Here is a 17,846-nt window from a genome sequence, read left to right on the forward strand (position 1 = left end):
CCATTAGGCTTGTCTTCCAGAGGGTTTTATGCAGACAGTCATCCAGACAGTCATCCTGTCTGGATTTTTATTTAGAAGTTTATTTACTTCATTGATGCATTTCTGTAGATGATGAGAGTTTATGATGAGAGGTTTGAAAATTATTTATTTTGCCACACTGGCATAAATACTGCTTTACTCTTTCACCAGAAAGTTGCTTGCTATTCTCCTAGGATGATAAAACAGTTCAGCATTGCTTTACATTTTTCACAAGCAGATAATGAACATAAAGCTTGTTCAATAACACAGAGAATGCACTTCAGTTTCTTTGTCTAAGGAGCGTGCTGTAGTTCCTTTGTCTGAGCAGCAGCAGTGCAAAGCATTCTCAAGATGATGTGCTGGAGTCTGCAGCGCTGTCAGAAATTGGAAAGGCACATAAGTACATCTCTGTTAGGTCTCTTTCTAGCAAATGGAACAAGGAAACACAGAAAATATTACTGAATAGTATTGCTAAGTGCTACTAATGCCACTTTTTCAGCTTTCACAAAAAAATTCAGAGGAAAAAGGTGAAAGTATAGTTGGTGTTTGCAAAGTATGGGGGAAATAAGGAAAACTGTAAGTCTCCTCTAAGAAGTGAGGAGAAGTAACAAACACACACAAGAAAATCAAACCTCAGGGTTGAGATAAGGAGTTGAGATAAAAAGAGTTTAATATAAATGAGATAATACAATGCACATATAATTACCTTAGCCTTATTTGCAGAAAAAGCACAGTAAAATGCAGAAAGCAGCAGCAAGCAGAAGCCAGCAAGCTAATCCCCTACCCCCCAAACCCATGTCAGCCCCAGCAGAAGAGACCCACACCCCCAAATCCAGGAACTAAAAGCTGCACCCAGATCAGGAAACCTCTCATGTTACAATCTGAACTTCACCCCCATGATATTTTGCTCCAGTCATCACTTTCGTTTTGAAGCTGGCATGATGTGAGCATGGTTTGAAATAACAGCAGACTCAACTCAAGCCATGACACTTAGGTACTGGGAAAAATACTACAAATATAATAGAGAGTGTAACCTTTTGGCATCTCTGGGAATATAATGAGTCAGATAAATGTAGCTTTACTAACACAGAAATCCTGCCTTACAACTCTCTTAGAGTGTTCTTGATGCATTCAGCAAATAGATGGATGTATGTGATCTGATTGATATAGTCTTTTTGGGTTCCCACAAAATTTTCACCAAGTTCCCCTACCATGGATTTTTTAAGGAAGCCAAGTCTTGATTCTGCAAAGTCATTTTACTCTTAAATAACTGACAGTAAAAAAAAGAGAAATCTTGGGTAAGGAGTAAACAGGCACCTGTTCACCACCACTCTTTGAACCCAACCATCCAGCCAGTTCTTAACCTAGCAAAGCGTCCACCCATCCAAGCCATAAGCAGCCTGTTTCTCCATGAGGATGCTGTGGAAAACAGTGTCAAAGGCTTTACTAAAGTCCAGATAAATAACATCCACAGCCTATTCTTCATCCACTGAGTCGATCACCTTGTTGTAGAAGGAGATCAGGTTCATTAAGCAGGACCTGCCCTTCATGAACCCATGCTGACTGGGCCTGATCATCTGGTTGCCCTGTATGTGCTGCATAATGGCACTGAAGCTGACCTGCTCCATGACCTTCCCTGGCACTGGGGTCAGACTGACTGATCTGTAGTTCATCACATCCTCCTTTTTGGCCCTTCTTGCAGATGGGTGTCGCATTTGCCAATCTCCTGTCAGCTGGGACCTCCCCACTTAGCCAGAACTGCTGGTAAATGAGGGAAAGTGGCTTTGTGAGCACTTCTGCCACCTTCCATAGTACCCTTGGGTATATGCCTTTTGGCCCCATAGACTTATGTGTCAGTGGTGCTGCAAGTCACTAATTATCTCCTCTTGGACCATGGGGGCTTCATTCTGCTCCCTATCCCTATCTTCCAGCTCAGGCACCTGTGTATCTAGCAGACAACTGGTCTTACTACAAAAGACTGAAGCAAAGAAGTTGTTAAGTACCTCAGCCTTTTCCTCATCACTGAATCATAGAATCGTAGAAAGGTTTAGGTTGGAAAGGACCTTAAAGATCATGTAGTTCCAACCCCTCTGCCATGGCAGGGACACCTCCCATTACATCAGGTTGTGCAAAGCCCCATCCAGCTTGACCTTGAACTCCTCCAGGGAAAGGGCATCCACAACGTCTCTGGGCAACCTGTTCCGGTGTCACCACCTTCCAAGTAAAGAATTGTTTCCTTGTGTGTGGTCTAAATCTACTCTCAGTTTGAAACTGTTACCCCTCCTCCTGTCATTATACTCCCTGATAAGAAATCCCCTCACATTTTTTCTGAAAGCCCCCTCTAAGTACTGGAAGACTGCTATAAGGTCACTCTGGAGCCATCTCTAGGCTTGACAACTCACTCACTCTGCCTGTCCTCATAGGAGAGGTGATTTAGCCCTGTCATCATCTTTGTAGATCTGCTCTAGACCTGTTTCAACAGGTCCATGTCCTTCTTATGCTGAGGTCCTCAGAGCTGAATTGCAGTACTCTCTGCGGGGTCTCAGGAGAGTGGAATAGGGGGTGAGAACCACTTCGCTCAACCTGCTGGCCACGCTTCTCTTGATGAAGCCCGGGATGCAATTTGCTTTCCAGGCTGTGAGTACACATTGCTGGATCATACTCAGTTTTTTATCCATCAACATCCCCAAGTCCTCTACATGGCTTCTGTCAGTCCATTCTCTGCCCAGCCTTTCTTTGTGCTTGGTATTGCCTCAACCCAGGTGCAGGACCATGCACTTGGCTTTAACTTCGTCAGATTTGCACAGGTCCACCTCTTAAGCCCGTTAAGGTCCCTCTGGATGGCATCCCTTCCCTCCAGCATGTTAACTTCACACAGATTGGTATTGTCAGCAGTCTTGCTGAGGGTGCACTTGATCCTACTGTCCATGTTGCCAACAAAAACATTAAACAGCACTGACCTCAAAGGAGCACCATACATCACTGATCACTGATCAAGCTGTTGACTGCAATTTTGAGTGTGACCATCCAGCTAGTTCCTTATCCATCAAATGGACTGATCTATGCTTCAAATCCATGTCTTTCCAGTTTAGAGACAAGGACGTATGGGACAGTGTAAAATGCTTTGCACAACTTCAGCTGGGTGACATTCATTGTTCTTCCACCAATGCTGTAACCCTGTTGTAGAAGGGCATCAAATTTGTCGGACACAATTTGCCATGTTGGGTCTCACCAGTCACCTCATTTTCCATGTCCCCTGGCATAGTTTCTGGGAGGATATGCTCCATGATCTTGCCAGGCACATGGGTGAGGCTGGCTGGCCTGTAATTGTTCAGGTCTTCCTTTTCTCCCCTTGTATACATGGGGGTTATGTTTCTCCTTTTGCACTCCGTGGATTCTCTCTTATGAGTGATTGATCTCTTATGGAGTGCTGCTTTTCTGGATCTGTTCACTTTGCTACTGGATCTTTTCTTCAAGAAGAGTGTGCAATGACGAACCTTTTAATAATGTCTTCCAGTTAATTACCTTGTGTCGAAAAAGCCATGTACAAACTGTTGTCCTTTGCAAACTTGAAAATCTGTGATGGCATATGTTAAATGTTATAGAAATAATCATCTTTATAACTAGTCATAAATCTGAGGAGTTCTGTCTTTTAAATATTTCCACTGGAGCTGAGCCTAGCTGCTGCTATCCTATTGCACAGTCCATTACCAAGATGTACTAAGCAGAAAGAAAAGTGAGCGGTAGAAGAGGTCTGTGGTCCTTAAAACGGCCTACACTGCAGTAAATGACTAAGAAATTAGAACTCAGAATAATTAATTTCCAATTTGAAGGTGATTTGTTCATTTTTCCCTGAAGAGATTTAAACATGACATTCAGTTAGCCGAGTGAGAAGTATTCAGACTTGTTCTTTTCATGTCTGAGAAAACAATGCTCAAATGGCAAACATGAAGCCAGCTGACAGAATATCAGATAATATTTGCTGTGCAGTTTGGCTGCTTAATGTAGCTGAATAAGTATACTCTTGGATGGATAATTGATGCAGGCCCAAATTTAAAGAAAGAGAGAAAAGCACAGTGATGGCTGAATGCTTAACTTGCTGTCATGTAAAGCATCAAATTTAGGCAGGCTCAAAGAAAAAAAGCTGCCAGTGAGAGGAAGGAATTTTTATTTCTTTTGTGAGAAAAACAACTTCAAAAATTAATTCTGGTATATGCACACTTAAACACACTGATTCTCTTAAAGTACTGTGACAGTTTAGGCTGCGCCTTTAAGAAAGGATAGCTGCAGAATTCTCTAGCTGAATGTTTGGGTGTAAAAAGGAAAACAAAAGGAAGATCATTCTAAACAAACTTCATTGGTAGATGAGTGGGATGCAGTTTTACATTCTGTCTCAGTCTGTCTTCCATCTTTCTCTTGGCATGCATGCTGACCCTGGACAAGTAGTTATCAAAGGCTACAGCCAGATGATAAAATCCCTGTAGTGACTACTTTCTCAATGTCTTCAGAGTATCAGTTAATAATATATTACCGAATTTTCTTCTCAATAAAGCTAAAGAAGTTCAATAGTTTCATTCCAAAGTGCCACCCATCCTCGTTAGAGCTCCTAATGCTCCATTTTGTGTTGCCGCATGTTTATTTACTAGCAGCATGCATCCCATTTTATAAACAAAATTTCAGAAAGTGTGTGTATTTAACCATTTAACATGCATCACATAATAATTATGCAAGAATACCAGATTTGTTTGATAGGAGTGCTTCTGATTTAAGATTGCAGATAATAAAACAGATACTTTTCTTTTTTGCAAGTAAACGTACGTCTTGAGAGTTGAGCCTTCGAATTACATGCAAGAAAATTCTGGGAACAGTCTGTTTTGCCAGTAGCAGTAGCAGTTTTGATCTTTTGTAATAATCCTGATACTTCTGACTGAGAGTTCAGGGATCACCTGCCAACTATTTCTTAACAGACTATACTACCTGCCTTGGGAAAAATACCACAAGTTACCATCTGGTGAGATCACGATAGTATCACTTGACCTCCACATGTAGTCCCTCGACAAGCACTTCATTGAAAACTGGCAAGACATCAGGGCCCGAACATACTGTTCTGTGCAGCCCTGAATTTTGGCAGGGTTGCAACATTTAGTAAGTAAACTTCATCTGGCTTACAAGTCACAGACAAATAGGACAGGCTGATGTCATTGTAAGTTTAGCTCTCATTAAGGAGCAAGTATGTGTCCAGTACTTACTAGGCTTTGTTGGGCAAGGTGTCTAGGAGAAATTGGTAGACAAAGATCATTATAAGCAGCAAGGCTTCTGAAGAGCTGACATTCAGAAAGAAATGAAAAGTTACCCTAACACCATGCTTAATTTTGAAAAGTGTCACTTTTCAGATTTTGCTTGTAATTCCATTTTCCTTAGGTCTTAAGTTAAAATGGTAAGAAATAATAGAATAGAGAAATTAATGGAATAAATGTGTACTGTATAAATCAAGTATAGTTTAATGGATTAATAGCATTGCATTCTGGCCATGGTTTAGCCAAGTAAGAAAGCAAGAGAAAACATCACAAGTATAATCCAGTAAAAACTATTCTCTGCTACTTCAAGCTATTTTTTTCATTTGAGTTATATTCACAGTCATATCCCAAAAGTAATAGATGTGGGGAGAGGGGAATGCAGATCAAGTTCCTCTGACTGATTACCGCTTCAGTTTTTCACTACATACGTCTGTCTGATATTGTGGTATCACTTTGCTATTCTCCCTTCGTGGTTTCTGAAGATTGTGGAAGCAGGGCCCTCTAAATGCCCTTTGTAAGTGTTGAAAGGAACTAGACTTGAGTGGAAATGCAGAGGAAGTGGGAAGGGATGACACAGATTAGATGATCCTTAATGGTCCCTTCTAACCCAAACCATTGGAAATGGGAAAGGAATTTGAAAACTATTATTTGACTTGCCACCCGAAGTAGGTTTCCTCGGCATTCTGTGTGCATGGAAGTGAAGAGAGCTGTTATAAAGGGGCTTGAACCTTGGAAATAAGTCAGGTATGTTTTTCTCTAAATTGAGAAGACTTCTGAAGTGATTGCCTAGGACTAAGTGTTATGCACTAGAAATTCTACTTGGCTATCTTTACAGAAGATTTTAATTGTATGGGAAAACTTACACTCCAGGGAGGTGATGTTGCTTAGTGGCAGTAGAAAGGGTATGATTCTGCTGGTCAAATCTTTGTGTGACTGACATCCATTTTCTAGCCACAACGCATTACAGGCCACAGCCCAACCTTTTTAGCAGAAAATAGGACAAAGGTGCAAACCAAATTTTGCAAAGCTTCGGCTGGCTTGCGATATCTCTAAGATTTTAAGATCAGACAAGCAACCTAACTAATCACCCAGCCTGTAATCCTGGATGTGAGACTGAGGAAGATGATGTACAAAATCCTCTATGTCAGTGCCTTTTTCAAAGGCAATGAGTCAAGGAGATGACGTTCATCACATCAAACTCATTGACAAAGTTGTCAGAAGAAATAGGCGCTGCAGTCCTACCATGTATTTTAAACTCTTACTAATATTGAAATGAATCTTGGTAGCAAATCCATTTGTGATGGTTTTCAAATGTTATTTTAAAGTGTTTTGAGGTTTTCTCTCCCTCCCCCAAATGAAGACATAAATGAGGAGGATTACATTGTATTCAGAGAAACAGAGGAAGTTCCATTCTCTGCCAAAGCAAACATCCGCAGACTTGTGTAGTCTACATGTTTCGATGCATGTGAAAATATTTGGTGTTGCAGAGTTACTTCCTTGAGTGGAAATAATATTGCAGCTAGTAATGAGATTTTTCAAAAGAAGGAAATCACAGCTATCTTAGTAATTTAACGTCTCAGATTTGTTTATGGATAGTTTCCTGTCTGACACATTTTACTGAAGAAGTTAAAGTTTTTAAGAAGATTAGAATGACATTAATTTTTAACTGCCCTTGACCATGACATTTCACAAAGGGTGTGTTCGGTAAAAACAGATGGAAAAATGAGCTTGGCCCTTCACCTTCTAGTAGCTTCCTTGTGTCAACTTATTTTGTTTTCTGTTGCCTATCAGCTGAATATTCAAGGACATCCTTGAGTTTTCTCTACTTTATTAACAAAATAGCACAAGAGCCTAGCAATTTCTGTAAAATCCAGTAGTGCTTAATTTTGTTATTAAGACAGATATTTTTGCAGTCACGGATGATTTTTGATAGGGAGGTGGTGGAGTCGCTGTCCCTGGAGGTGTTCAAGGGGAGATTGGACGTGGCACTTGGTGCCATGGTCTAGTTGTGAGGTCTGTTGGAACAGGTTGGACTTGATGATCCTTGGGGTCTCTTCCAACCTTAGTTACTGTGATACTGTGATAATGAATACTTAATTTCATTACAAAACCCTCTTTAACACCGGAATTATAAAATGTGATGAAAATAAGTTGAAGTTAAGAACCATAAAAGTAGACAAAATTATGCAATATTTTCTGACATTTAATTAAAATACTAATCACAGAATCTCAGGATGATAGGGTTTGGAAGTGACCTCTTGAGATCATCTAGTCCAAGCCCCATGCTAATGTAGGTTGGTATAGATCAGGTTGCTTAGGAACATGTCCGGGTGGGTTTTTAAGGTCTCCACAGGAGATCACAACTTATCTGGACAGTTTGTTTGGGTGCTCAGTCAGCCTCAAAAGTAAAGATATTTCAGGAGAGCAATGCAGTTTACACTCTAGTTATAAGCCAGACTTCCCACTTAACACAGTGTCCAAGCACTTCCAACAGCAAAGCATGAGTATGGCTTGTACTCAACAGTCATATGGACCAGTCACAGAAGGAAGCATGTTGCAAAGAGCTTCAGAATCAGGAGCAGTGTTGTGTCAAACGTGGTTATCCTGCTTCAAGATTTAATTGGTGCTAAATTGTGGATTTGAACTCATGTTGGCAGTAGCTATTGTGTCTGGTCGATCCAAATGTCAGTCTTGCTCTCAGAGCATGATTATTTGTGTTCCTGACTTGAAAATATCTTTTTAAGTTTATTGACACTAAAATGTCAAGATCTGCAGAATTAAAATGACCGATCCAGAGAAGCTGATTGCTAATTTCTAAAGCATATTTATTTCTGTGCATTTTACCTCAATGACAAGTTTTCAGGTAATACCCTCTTTAAAATTGTTTCTGTGTCATTTTTTTGTGTCATTGTGTATGTTGCTTTTGCAATGTATTGTTGCATTGCATGGTATGCTAGTAAGCATTTTAAGTAACCCACACAAATGCATTCTGCAACTTAAGGATATGCTATGGGAAACATCAGACTGCTGTCTCTGAAAGCTGTTTGTAATGTACTTGTGAATTAAGCATTCAGTTTTTAATCAAATGAAAAATGGTGCTACCCAATAAGGAAACAAAGGACAGAAGTTCAGTGATGAGTAGACAATTTAATACAGCGTGACTTAAAGTGGTGAAGTTCATGAATTGCTCATATGCCAAGTTTCTTTGAGAACTACCTGATTTTACCTTTGTCAGTGAAAAACCTAGTAATGTATGACCAGTCCAGGGGATATTACACATATGAGTAAATGTTGTTTATGCATGTTAATGTTCATTTGGGACTTCATGTTGTTTCTAGTGCTGCACAGGTTGAAGCATCTGTTGCCCTGTGAAAATGCAGAGTCAGCTGGATAGAGCAGCTTTTACATCATCGGCTTTAAGTGGACAGATTTATGTCTCTGCTCTGAGGCTGGAAGATTTATCTCCCTGATTTTCCTAGAACAGCTTCTCTTGGATCAAAACATTTTCTTATTAACTGCTTTAAATTATGTACAAAAATCATAGCAAAATATTTTTAAAACTCTTAAGCCACAAATTTGGTTTACATACCAACCTACCACTTGTCTTTCATACAATGCTATGAAGGATCAGTGCAGTTATGGATTATATCGAGTTTAAAACTGGTTTGTAAAACTTGTATATTTTCTTTTTGCTTCTAGAGCTTTTTGTAAAATGGCTCTTAGTTGTTTCAGGATTTCTTAAAATTCTTTGTGCAGGGCAGTTGAGATGGTCCCACACCTAGTTTGGGATAATGCTCTTGTTTGTTCAGTTACAAGTTAGCTCTGAGCATCAGTGGATCATATTTAAACACTCATGTAATTCAATAGGTATTCTGCCTCTATACAATATCAGCAGCATTGTATAAAACAATAAAAGATTCAGACAGTAGTGTTGCATAAAAAGGAGAAGGAAACGAGATTATGTGAGCTTTCTTCATGTAGCTTACATCATATACTGTACTATTTTTCACTTGTATATATTAAACCGCCATGAGACAGCCCTTTAAAAACAGTCCTTGTTCCCTGCATAATGTTATTGCTGGTAGAATGTGCGTATCACCTATAGCTATGATAGAACAGGCAGGAAATTGTTTTAAGGAGAATTTTGTTAAACAGCAAGCCTGGACAACCAGTAGGTTTTCAGGTTTCCATTTTTTGCTTTTTATGGCAGAATGATAGTAGCAAGAGTAGAAGAAAAATATCTGTTGCCATAAGACAAATCTTTCTTGTAAAGTTTATGAAAATGTTGGGAAAAGCAGTTTGGGTTTCGAAGCACAAACTGTGCACCTTTTTAACATCTTGATCAACTTATCAACTAGATCCACTGAGGGATTTTCTGTTAAGGCACAGTTAGAGTTGTCTAGATCTGTCAATTATCCAGGCTTTCTCCAGTAAGTGTGGATGCCAACTACAGCACAGATACGTGCAGTTGTTCAGGTAACTTAACAAGGTGCTGTTTGTTTTTAGTGTGCAAATCCAACAAAGTCTTTTCATAGCAATTTTTAAGTTGTTCTTCCCTACTTACATTCTTAGTTGTACTTCTGAGCTGGGAGCATCTGTCCTGGGAGAAGGAAGAAAACATAGCTCGTTCTACTGGCCTCTGCAACCCAACACAGCAGCCCTTGAAGAGTCTTCCTCAGCTATTCAATAAACAGGCAAAATGTCTTGCCTGAAACATCGTGCTTCCTATAAGGCACCAAACTGGCCTGCAACTTCTGGTTTAGAAGTTGCATGGGTTTTTTTTTCACTCAAGCACACAAAATCCAACTGGGCTTCTAGTGTTAGATTAAGGATCTTTACCTGTTGATGTCACTATTTTATGACACCTTGGTAGTTGCTAGGTTCTTTACTGGTCAAGATGTAACTGCAATAATTAGAACACTACAGTACAAAGATACAGTAAGCCAAGTGCCTTTTCTTCTACCATCTACAGCACGTACACGGTCTGTCCTTAATGACACAGACCTGAGTATCTGTGGTTCTCTGAGTATTCTATTCTAGTCTTTAACCTGTCTTTGGAGACAAGTAGTGATTCAGATGACTGAGATATGTAGTCAGTGTCATCAGGGGGATTGCAAATGTTGATAGATACCGGAGAGACAGGATCACAAATCAGGCTTATTTCAGGCTTAGAGGAGGCTCAGGTTCATGAACAGTAAACCTGCAGTAAATTTAGGCCTAGTTTGGTCTGTGGATATCGCCTGATCTGCAAGTAAAGGATAAAAAAGGCAAAGGAGCAGAGCTCACGTTGCAAGTTTATCTGAGAACCTCTTTGTCTCTGAATGCGTGATGAATTTTTGGTGGTGGCAACTTTTGTTTCCTTGGGCATCCATTAATATTTTCCATGAAACCATATTCAATGCAACCTAACCCAAAGAAAATACTGGACTCTTACACAAGAGGAAATTCAAACTCAGCTGACACTTCCACTCTTACAACTTTTGCAAGTAAGAAATGCTGCTGATGGAAAATTTCAAGCATTAGCCTTCAAGATTCTTTTCTATACAGTTTTGACACATAACCTCCCACTTACATTATGCTCTCTATATATTCTGAAATCTTATCTAAAGCCCTCAAAATTTAATAAAGACGTTGAGTTTTCACAAAAGGACAACGCATTCAGCATATTCCTTAGATACTTTTTCTGCAGTAGTAGAAGTGTTTTTCAAACCGCATGTGAGCTTGTGAGCACCTGGCTCAAATGAAAAGTTGTTCTTTATATCCTGTGTGCTCTTAGCAATACAGAGCAGAAGTGACAATGTCAGATTTAGGTCCTTTTGGCCCACTTGATTCATCTTGAGCTCAGCTGCATGACAGAAGCTGACCTAGTATTTTCTTTCAGTTAAAAATGCTGCATAGGTGAAGCACAGATCTTAAGCTGGGAAATAGTCTGTTACGCTCAGAGGGGCTACTGTAAGAAAGTTTGAATGGGAAATTACTTCAAATAATGTTGTTAAGGCTCAATTTCTTCATAAAAGAAGCAGCCAGCCATAGTAAGTTATTGTCAAATTCTATTGTTTTGATGTACACAATTGCATGGAAAAAAACCCAGAATGTTCTTTGGGTTTTTTTCCATTTATGTTTAGCCTCATAGGTTTACCAAAGTTGACATGAAAGAACTGTTTTAACAAATTCAATGACCTGTTCTTAAACTAGACACTTCTTATACACATTATAATATGACTGGCTTTAGACAGGCTTTTCATCTTTTTTATGATGTTTGTGAAGTATACTGCACTTAGCTGACCATATAATAAAATCATTTTTGTGTGTGTATTTGACCAAACTTGTATTATTAAAGTTGTACCCTAGCTATTTCTAACTTTTTCTTTAGTCACAGCAATGTGTTCATCCATACATCTATTCAATGTTGCTTAGAACATTCAACTAAATAAGAATGCACAGAGCTGAAAAAGATAAGAGGGCTTCTAATAAGGATGCTTTCTTCCTAGTAAAGTAGTAATCTTTGTGGAATCTGACTATACCAAACTAAGATCCTTCACTCATCTGGTATTTTGGCATCCCTGGCTTTAGTCAGGCTCTGTATCTAGTGGGCATTTAATGAAAAATGAAGAAATAATCCATGGTAGTAGGAAGTAAGACCAAGACACCTTTCTTTCCCACCCTCCGTCCCCTCCATCTTAGAGAAACTGTTTGCTATGAAGCTGCAGCTCATCCTGGTTAACGTACTCTATGTCCAGTCTAGTTAGTACCAAGTTTCTCCTTATGCAGGATGCAGTTTCACAAGAGCAGTTGAAAAGTGTCCAATTGTATTATTCTCAAAAATGGGAACTGTGTGCTTGTATTTTATAACCTGAGACCTTCCTGAGTGCTTTTAAAAAGGAAGGCTAAGTGAGGGAGGCTCTATTCATGTCCTACTTCTGACAAAATTCTTTGGTTCTCAGACTCAGCATAGGAAAGGACACATATAAATGACTCCCTTTCCTCTCAACTCTGACAATAGCTTTTAAACAGTGTGAAGCTACTTTGTTCAAAGAAATCTCCCACAACAAACATATTTTAAGGGTTCATTAATCCTCTGGATTAAAGGAAAGATGTTTATTAGCAGTATTTAGGCCTTTGAAATGTTAGAAAACCTCCAGGCACTTCTGTATATTAGGTAGCTCCAGGTATGGGGTGTATCAGGATGGACACAGCAGTGAAGTCATGCAGGCGAAGACTGAGGAATGCCATTACTCATGGCCTCAGCTAAGCCTGTTCCTCTCTAGTGCTGTCAGTACCCTTCAGATATAAAAATTCAACAGATTTTCCTACATGTGCTTGTTTTTGTTGTTCTTTTTCCTGAAAAAGGAAACAGAGCTAAGTTCCAGAAAGCTACAGAAAACATGCAACCTGGTGAAAACTTGTAATTTCTTTTCCTGTATTTTTCAAAGCAGCATGGATAGTAATGAAGTCTTGGCTTGACAACCAGTATGTTGCAATTACTGGAAACTGAGGTGTTTAAAGTTTGTTTAAAGTATGTCTGTGAAGCCCAGTAAACGTTAATAGAGTACAGTATGATCTCATATCATCATTCAAGGAAACCTTCAATTCTGACTCTTCTCTCACAAGTCCTTGAAGAACAATATTTCCCTTGAGGAAGACAAAAGAAATGAGGGAGAGTTTACTCCTTATACATACCAGTTAGAGTAGTTGTCTGTAGTTCTCTTTTACCAAAAAGATGGAACGTGTATTCGATTGGTATTTCTGCTGTGATGTTCATCTGCTGTTACTGTTCTTTCCCCTCCTTGAGTGCAGTATTGCTATACTTCTTCTGATCAATCTTTTTAATCTCCTGTTGTCATGATAAATGTTCATTATAAATATACTCTGATGAGAAATTAGGTCGTATGACAATCACATTTTTTGTTGTTGTTGTTACATTACTGACAACTTACAAGATCAACAAAGCATATCCTTTTCTGTGCTTGTTTTCCAACTTTGCTAGATTTCACAAGGACAATCCCTAAAAGATTTACAGAAAAAGAAGCGACGTGCTCCACTCCCACCAGCTGCATCTGCTCCACCCACTCCTGCCATGCCAAACAGGACAGAAGAGAGGGAAGACAAAAGGAAGAGCACAATGGGTGAGAGGTGTTCCTTTCTCCTACGTAATCCTGTGCATGTGCCTTCAGTGCTTGCTGTTTGAAGTTTCCTTAATTCTGTTATGCTATGAGTTTGGAAAGTTTCGTAACTTGGGAAACAGAAAACACATGTGCAGGATGAAAGTCTGGAAATCAGTGTTTATATATTACCTTTTTCTTTCTTTTTTTTTTTTTTTTCCAGAGTACTGTAGGGTTGTAAAAGGTAGATAGACTTCAGACGGTTTGAACGTTTGACATACCTGAGTACTGGATGTCTAAAAGCACTATTCTAAGTCTTTAAGGTCATGGTGGTTTTGCAAGTAAATGGAAGTAGGGAAATAGTAAATGGAGACAGCTCAGGCAGTACTGAATGCATATGAAGCCATAGCAGCTGAAATGAAGTTGACAAGCTAGTTCCATATCTCCTTATGTCCTAAATCTGGAAGACATTTTCTTTTCCTGTAGTCCTCCAACAGTTTGACATCAATTGATCATATTCAGAGTTTTATTTCAATCTTCTGTTTTACTATAAATGAATGTCTGCTGAGTCTTCAGCAGAAGAAAAGAACTGGTGCTCTCGAAAGAATGCTATATATAGCTGGAGACAACAAAACGAACCCTAGCCTTCAGCTGTATGTGACAACACATTTGCTCTCACAAAGGAAGACTGAAAAACATTCTCCCAAACCTCTGTTGTTATTCAACTGCTAGCTTATTCAGATCAGTGGAAGTTTTGCCCAAGTGTAAGACCCCAAGATTATACTTTCATCAAGCAAAGTCATTTTAATGTGAGTAAAGATATGAGATAATAACCCCACATACTAGAACTCATTTTTCAGTACATTAAGAGATTCATTCTTCAAGTGCCATAATGCACTCAGTGCACTTCAGTTCGTGCCTTTGACCTCATGTTCCATAAAGTGCCTAAGACATACAGATATGACATCCTGTCATAGATAATTGGTTACATTAAAAATGCCTCACAGTTTAGAAGGAAACTTTTTGACTTTTTTCCAACATTTATTTTCAGTAAATGCTTCACATTTAATGCCTCAGCATTTATGTAGCAGCAAGAGTCCATTATCTTGTGACATGTACGACTCTATTGACATCTCTTATTTAAACCTTCTAAAGGGGAGTATTATTGCTATGGCATATAAGAGGAGTTTTCAGCAAATTGGCTTACTTTTAACCATTGCAGATGTCAATGTCTGTCACTCCTCATGCTTTGCTCTACTGCTGGCCACTTATTCATGATATTTGATGCTTTAACTTTTTGTAAGTGTTCATTTTATTTTGTATCGATGTTGCAGATGAAATAAAGCAGAGCCGAGCCACTTCTAGTCCGTTCAGTACTGTATACATAAGTGCTAGCTGGCCAATCTCTGCTGATGTAAGATTCTGTAGTATCATTTACTTTAATGGAACCTTATTATTTTACACTGACAAAGAACTCATCTGACAGTAACCCTGTCTTCAGTGCTTTTCATTTTCTGATACTTTCTGGAATGAATAGGTTCATTAACAAGAAAAAATGTTAGAGCAAGTGAGGATTGGTAAAAGTCTTTCTTCACGGCCCTTGCAAGAAAATGATGATAAAGCACAGATGGCTCTGAAAGCAAGAGAGAAAAGCTGTGACAAAAGCAAGACTATAGTGAAGGGGATAATGTGCTGCAAGAAATAGGCAGCTGTATGATGGAAAAAGGATTAAAGCTACCTATGCTGACACTTCAGTGCTGGGTCAAGGGTTAGACTTTGGATCTTTTGAGGTCTCTCCAACTAGGTATATTCAGTGATTGTGTGATATATCTCTCAAGTTAGCCACGTGAATCAAAGCAAAAGATCCGACTGGAGATACTCCAAACTGGCAAATTCACTTCAGTATTCAATATCGAACCACTTATTGTGATCTGAAGGTATTGTCTGGATCAGAGCACAGGTCCATCTCTGCCAGCATCTGCCCCAGCTTTTTTTCAGTTTGTTTTTTATTAAACTTCTTTTTCCCTCTTTTCTTATGTCTACCAAAACTGGTGATTTTACCTGTTAGTGGTGATGTACATCTATGTGCTGGACTCAATCCTGATCCTGTTGCTGTTGTTTTAAGAGAGACCTATATTTTCCTTAATTATTTTAGTGTATGTAAGAGCAGAATTAGATCTAAAGAGACTTTGGATGTGGGTAAGGAGAAATCAATGTGCATTTGAAAAATAACAAGAAATGTAGCAATTGTTATTTTGCAGTGAAGTAACTAGTCGATTGATCCCGCCCCCCAGTAGGTGATGGACGACAGGTGCCACAAAAGCCTCCTAGAGGCACCACTCGTGGTCCACTCCAGTTAGTGATACCCCCACCTTACCTTCCTCCTGACAAAGACATTGTGGATCCAACAGTCTGTGACAGAGAAGCAGATGTTACAGCATCAACAGAGCTGGTACCTAAACGTATGTTTGAAAATATATGTATTTGCATTTCCACTCTTGATGATTACTCTCAGGGGTAGCTTTTCCAGATTCTCCTCTCTGCTCTCAAGACGTACATGTTTGTTTTTTCCCTTCCTTCCAGCCTGTTGTCTTCTAAAATGCCCAATGCAGTGTAACTAATTAATACAAGGTAAACAAAGCACTTGTTTGGAGACAGTTTTTCAGAAGATACCTGGCCATCCTACGGAAGTGTTTAAAAAGAACCAACCTTCTAACTGTGCAGCTGGAAGCAAAAATCTGTTGTCTTGTATGAATTGTCTCTGTTTTTCTTTACTAACATTTTTTTCAGTCTCTTTAGAGACAAATATCTTTGAGAATCAATAGGTTTGTCAGTCTAGACTAAAAACTGCTGGATGTCTCTCTTAGGAAAATTAAACCATTTCCAAGACCTGTATATTGTCGCATGCCTTCCTGTGGGTACACCTTTCTCGCTATCTCCAGATAGTCTGTGTGTGCTTTTCCCCTGGGAGCATAACAGCTAGTAAAGAAATATGACATTTTCCACACCCTTGTGTATTTGTGAAAAGCATGTTTTCATGCTACTTTTTTATGCTTATCTGTTGACTGTCTTTAAGTCTTTGTACACAGTCCAAGTCTTTGATCATGTATTATGCTCCCTGTGGGCTTGCCCTGCACACCCATGTAGATCCTGTAAAGGCAGCAAAGCTCTAAACATTAATGGCACCTCATGGACACACTTCATCTGAAGGTTAGGAGGGTGTATCCTAACCATGGGTTAGAGAAATGCCTCCATTAGCTCTTAATTTGACAAAAGATTTTTTTCTAGGACTTGCTCTTTACCAAAATTATTCTGCAGGTAGCAGTTACTCTGATACAGTTGGGGTGTTTGCTGTTGCAAAGCATTATTTTTTCAAGTCTGTGATAATAAGGAAATACAGACACAAGTCAGTTTTATTGGGAAGGGGAGAGCATGAAATTAAGGAGATCCATACTAGCACTGGCATATGCACAGAGACTATATCATAGTTTAAAATCTTTTTTCCCCCTTCTAGATATCATCAGCTTGCCTACAATGTTTCCTTTATTAAAAATCCATTGTGGCCTCTCCATTAATATTTCTGCATCATTTGAGTTTCTGCCACTGTTACTTTGTAATGCTTTCCTGATCTTCCTTGGTGATCAAATACCCTTTAATAAATGAACCTTTGATTTTATCAGCCTGATCATTTGCTCTTAAACAAACATAATATCCTGGTTGAAAGGATTTGATTAAGCTTGTACCTGGCAACAGAACGTGAACTTTTATTATTCTCAGTTTACTGAGAGCAAAAGAACAGTGTTTAATGGCTACTTACGTTAGACTTAAAGCATCAGTGTTGGAGAAGGACAAGTTTAGCTTGCACTTTACCTAAATAAAGATATGTGTGTAGATTTACATAAGGCACATGTTTATAGATGTATTCATGAGAGAAAGGAGCATGTATGACAGATGATGCTAATTATATTGCCTAATGCCATGCTAGAAAGGTGCATAGATATTGTAGCGACTGAGTACTATAAGAACAAAGTTTTGCAATAATGTGTTTTTATTGCCTGAGAATGCCTCGAGCAGGGCAAGTAGGACTTTGGCTTTAGAGCCAAAGAACAAAATTTTCAATCTTCCTAAGTCTCTCCTCAGTAAATGTGTTTTCTTTTACAATAAGGTGGGAAAGAGGATAAGCTAGTTATGCCAGCTATTGGTGAAAGGCATATTGTTCTGAAATTGCCCTCAAAACAGCTTTCTATGATGAGGATTGTGGTGTTCCTTTGCTGAGCAGGTGACTGTCAGCAGCCATTTGTCTTTTACAAGATGAGGTTTCCATTCAGAAGTTACAAATCTGTGATCACATGGAGTTTAAATTCTTGTTCCTTACAATCTGCCACTGTCTGGGAAGCACCATTCCTCACCCCCCATTCCCTCCTGATAA

At 39.1% G+C, this 17,846-nt stretch overlaps 1 protein-coding gene across 1 annotated transcript in view; it reads left to right on the top strand.

The window, feature by feature from the left end:
• The window catches only part of COBL (cordon-bleu WH2 repeat protein), a 161,778-nt gene that overhangs the window by 95,818 nt on the left and 48,114 nt on the right, over positions 1-17,846 (top strand). Inside the window, exons 9-10 of the mRNA XM_054164038.1 lie at positions 13,303-13,441; positions 15,712-15,879. Of these exons, the coding sequence (XP_054020013.1) occupies positions 13,303-13,441; positions 15,712-15,879 (307 nt within the window). The remainder of the gene's footprint in view (positions 1-13,302; positions 13,442-15,711; positions 15,880-17,846) is intronic.

The sequence above is a fragment of the Dryobates pubescens genome, chromosome 9 (assembly GCF_014839835.1).
Source record: "Dryobates pubescens isolate bDryPub1 chromosome 9, bDryPub1.pri, whole genome shotgun sequence".
Taxonomy (NCBI): domain Eukaryota; kingdom Metazoa; phylum Chordata; class Aves; order Piciformes; family Picidae; genus Dryobates; species Dryobates pubescens.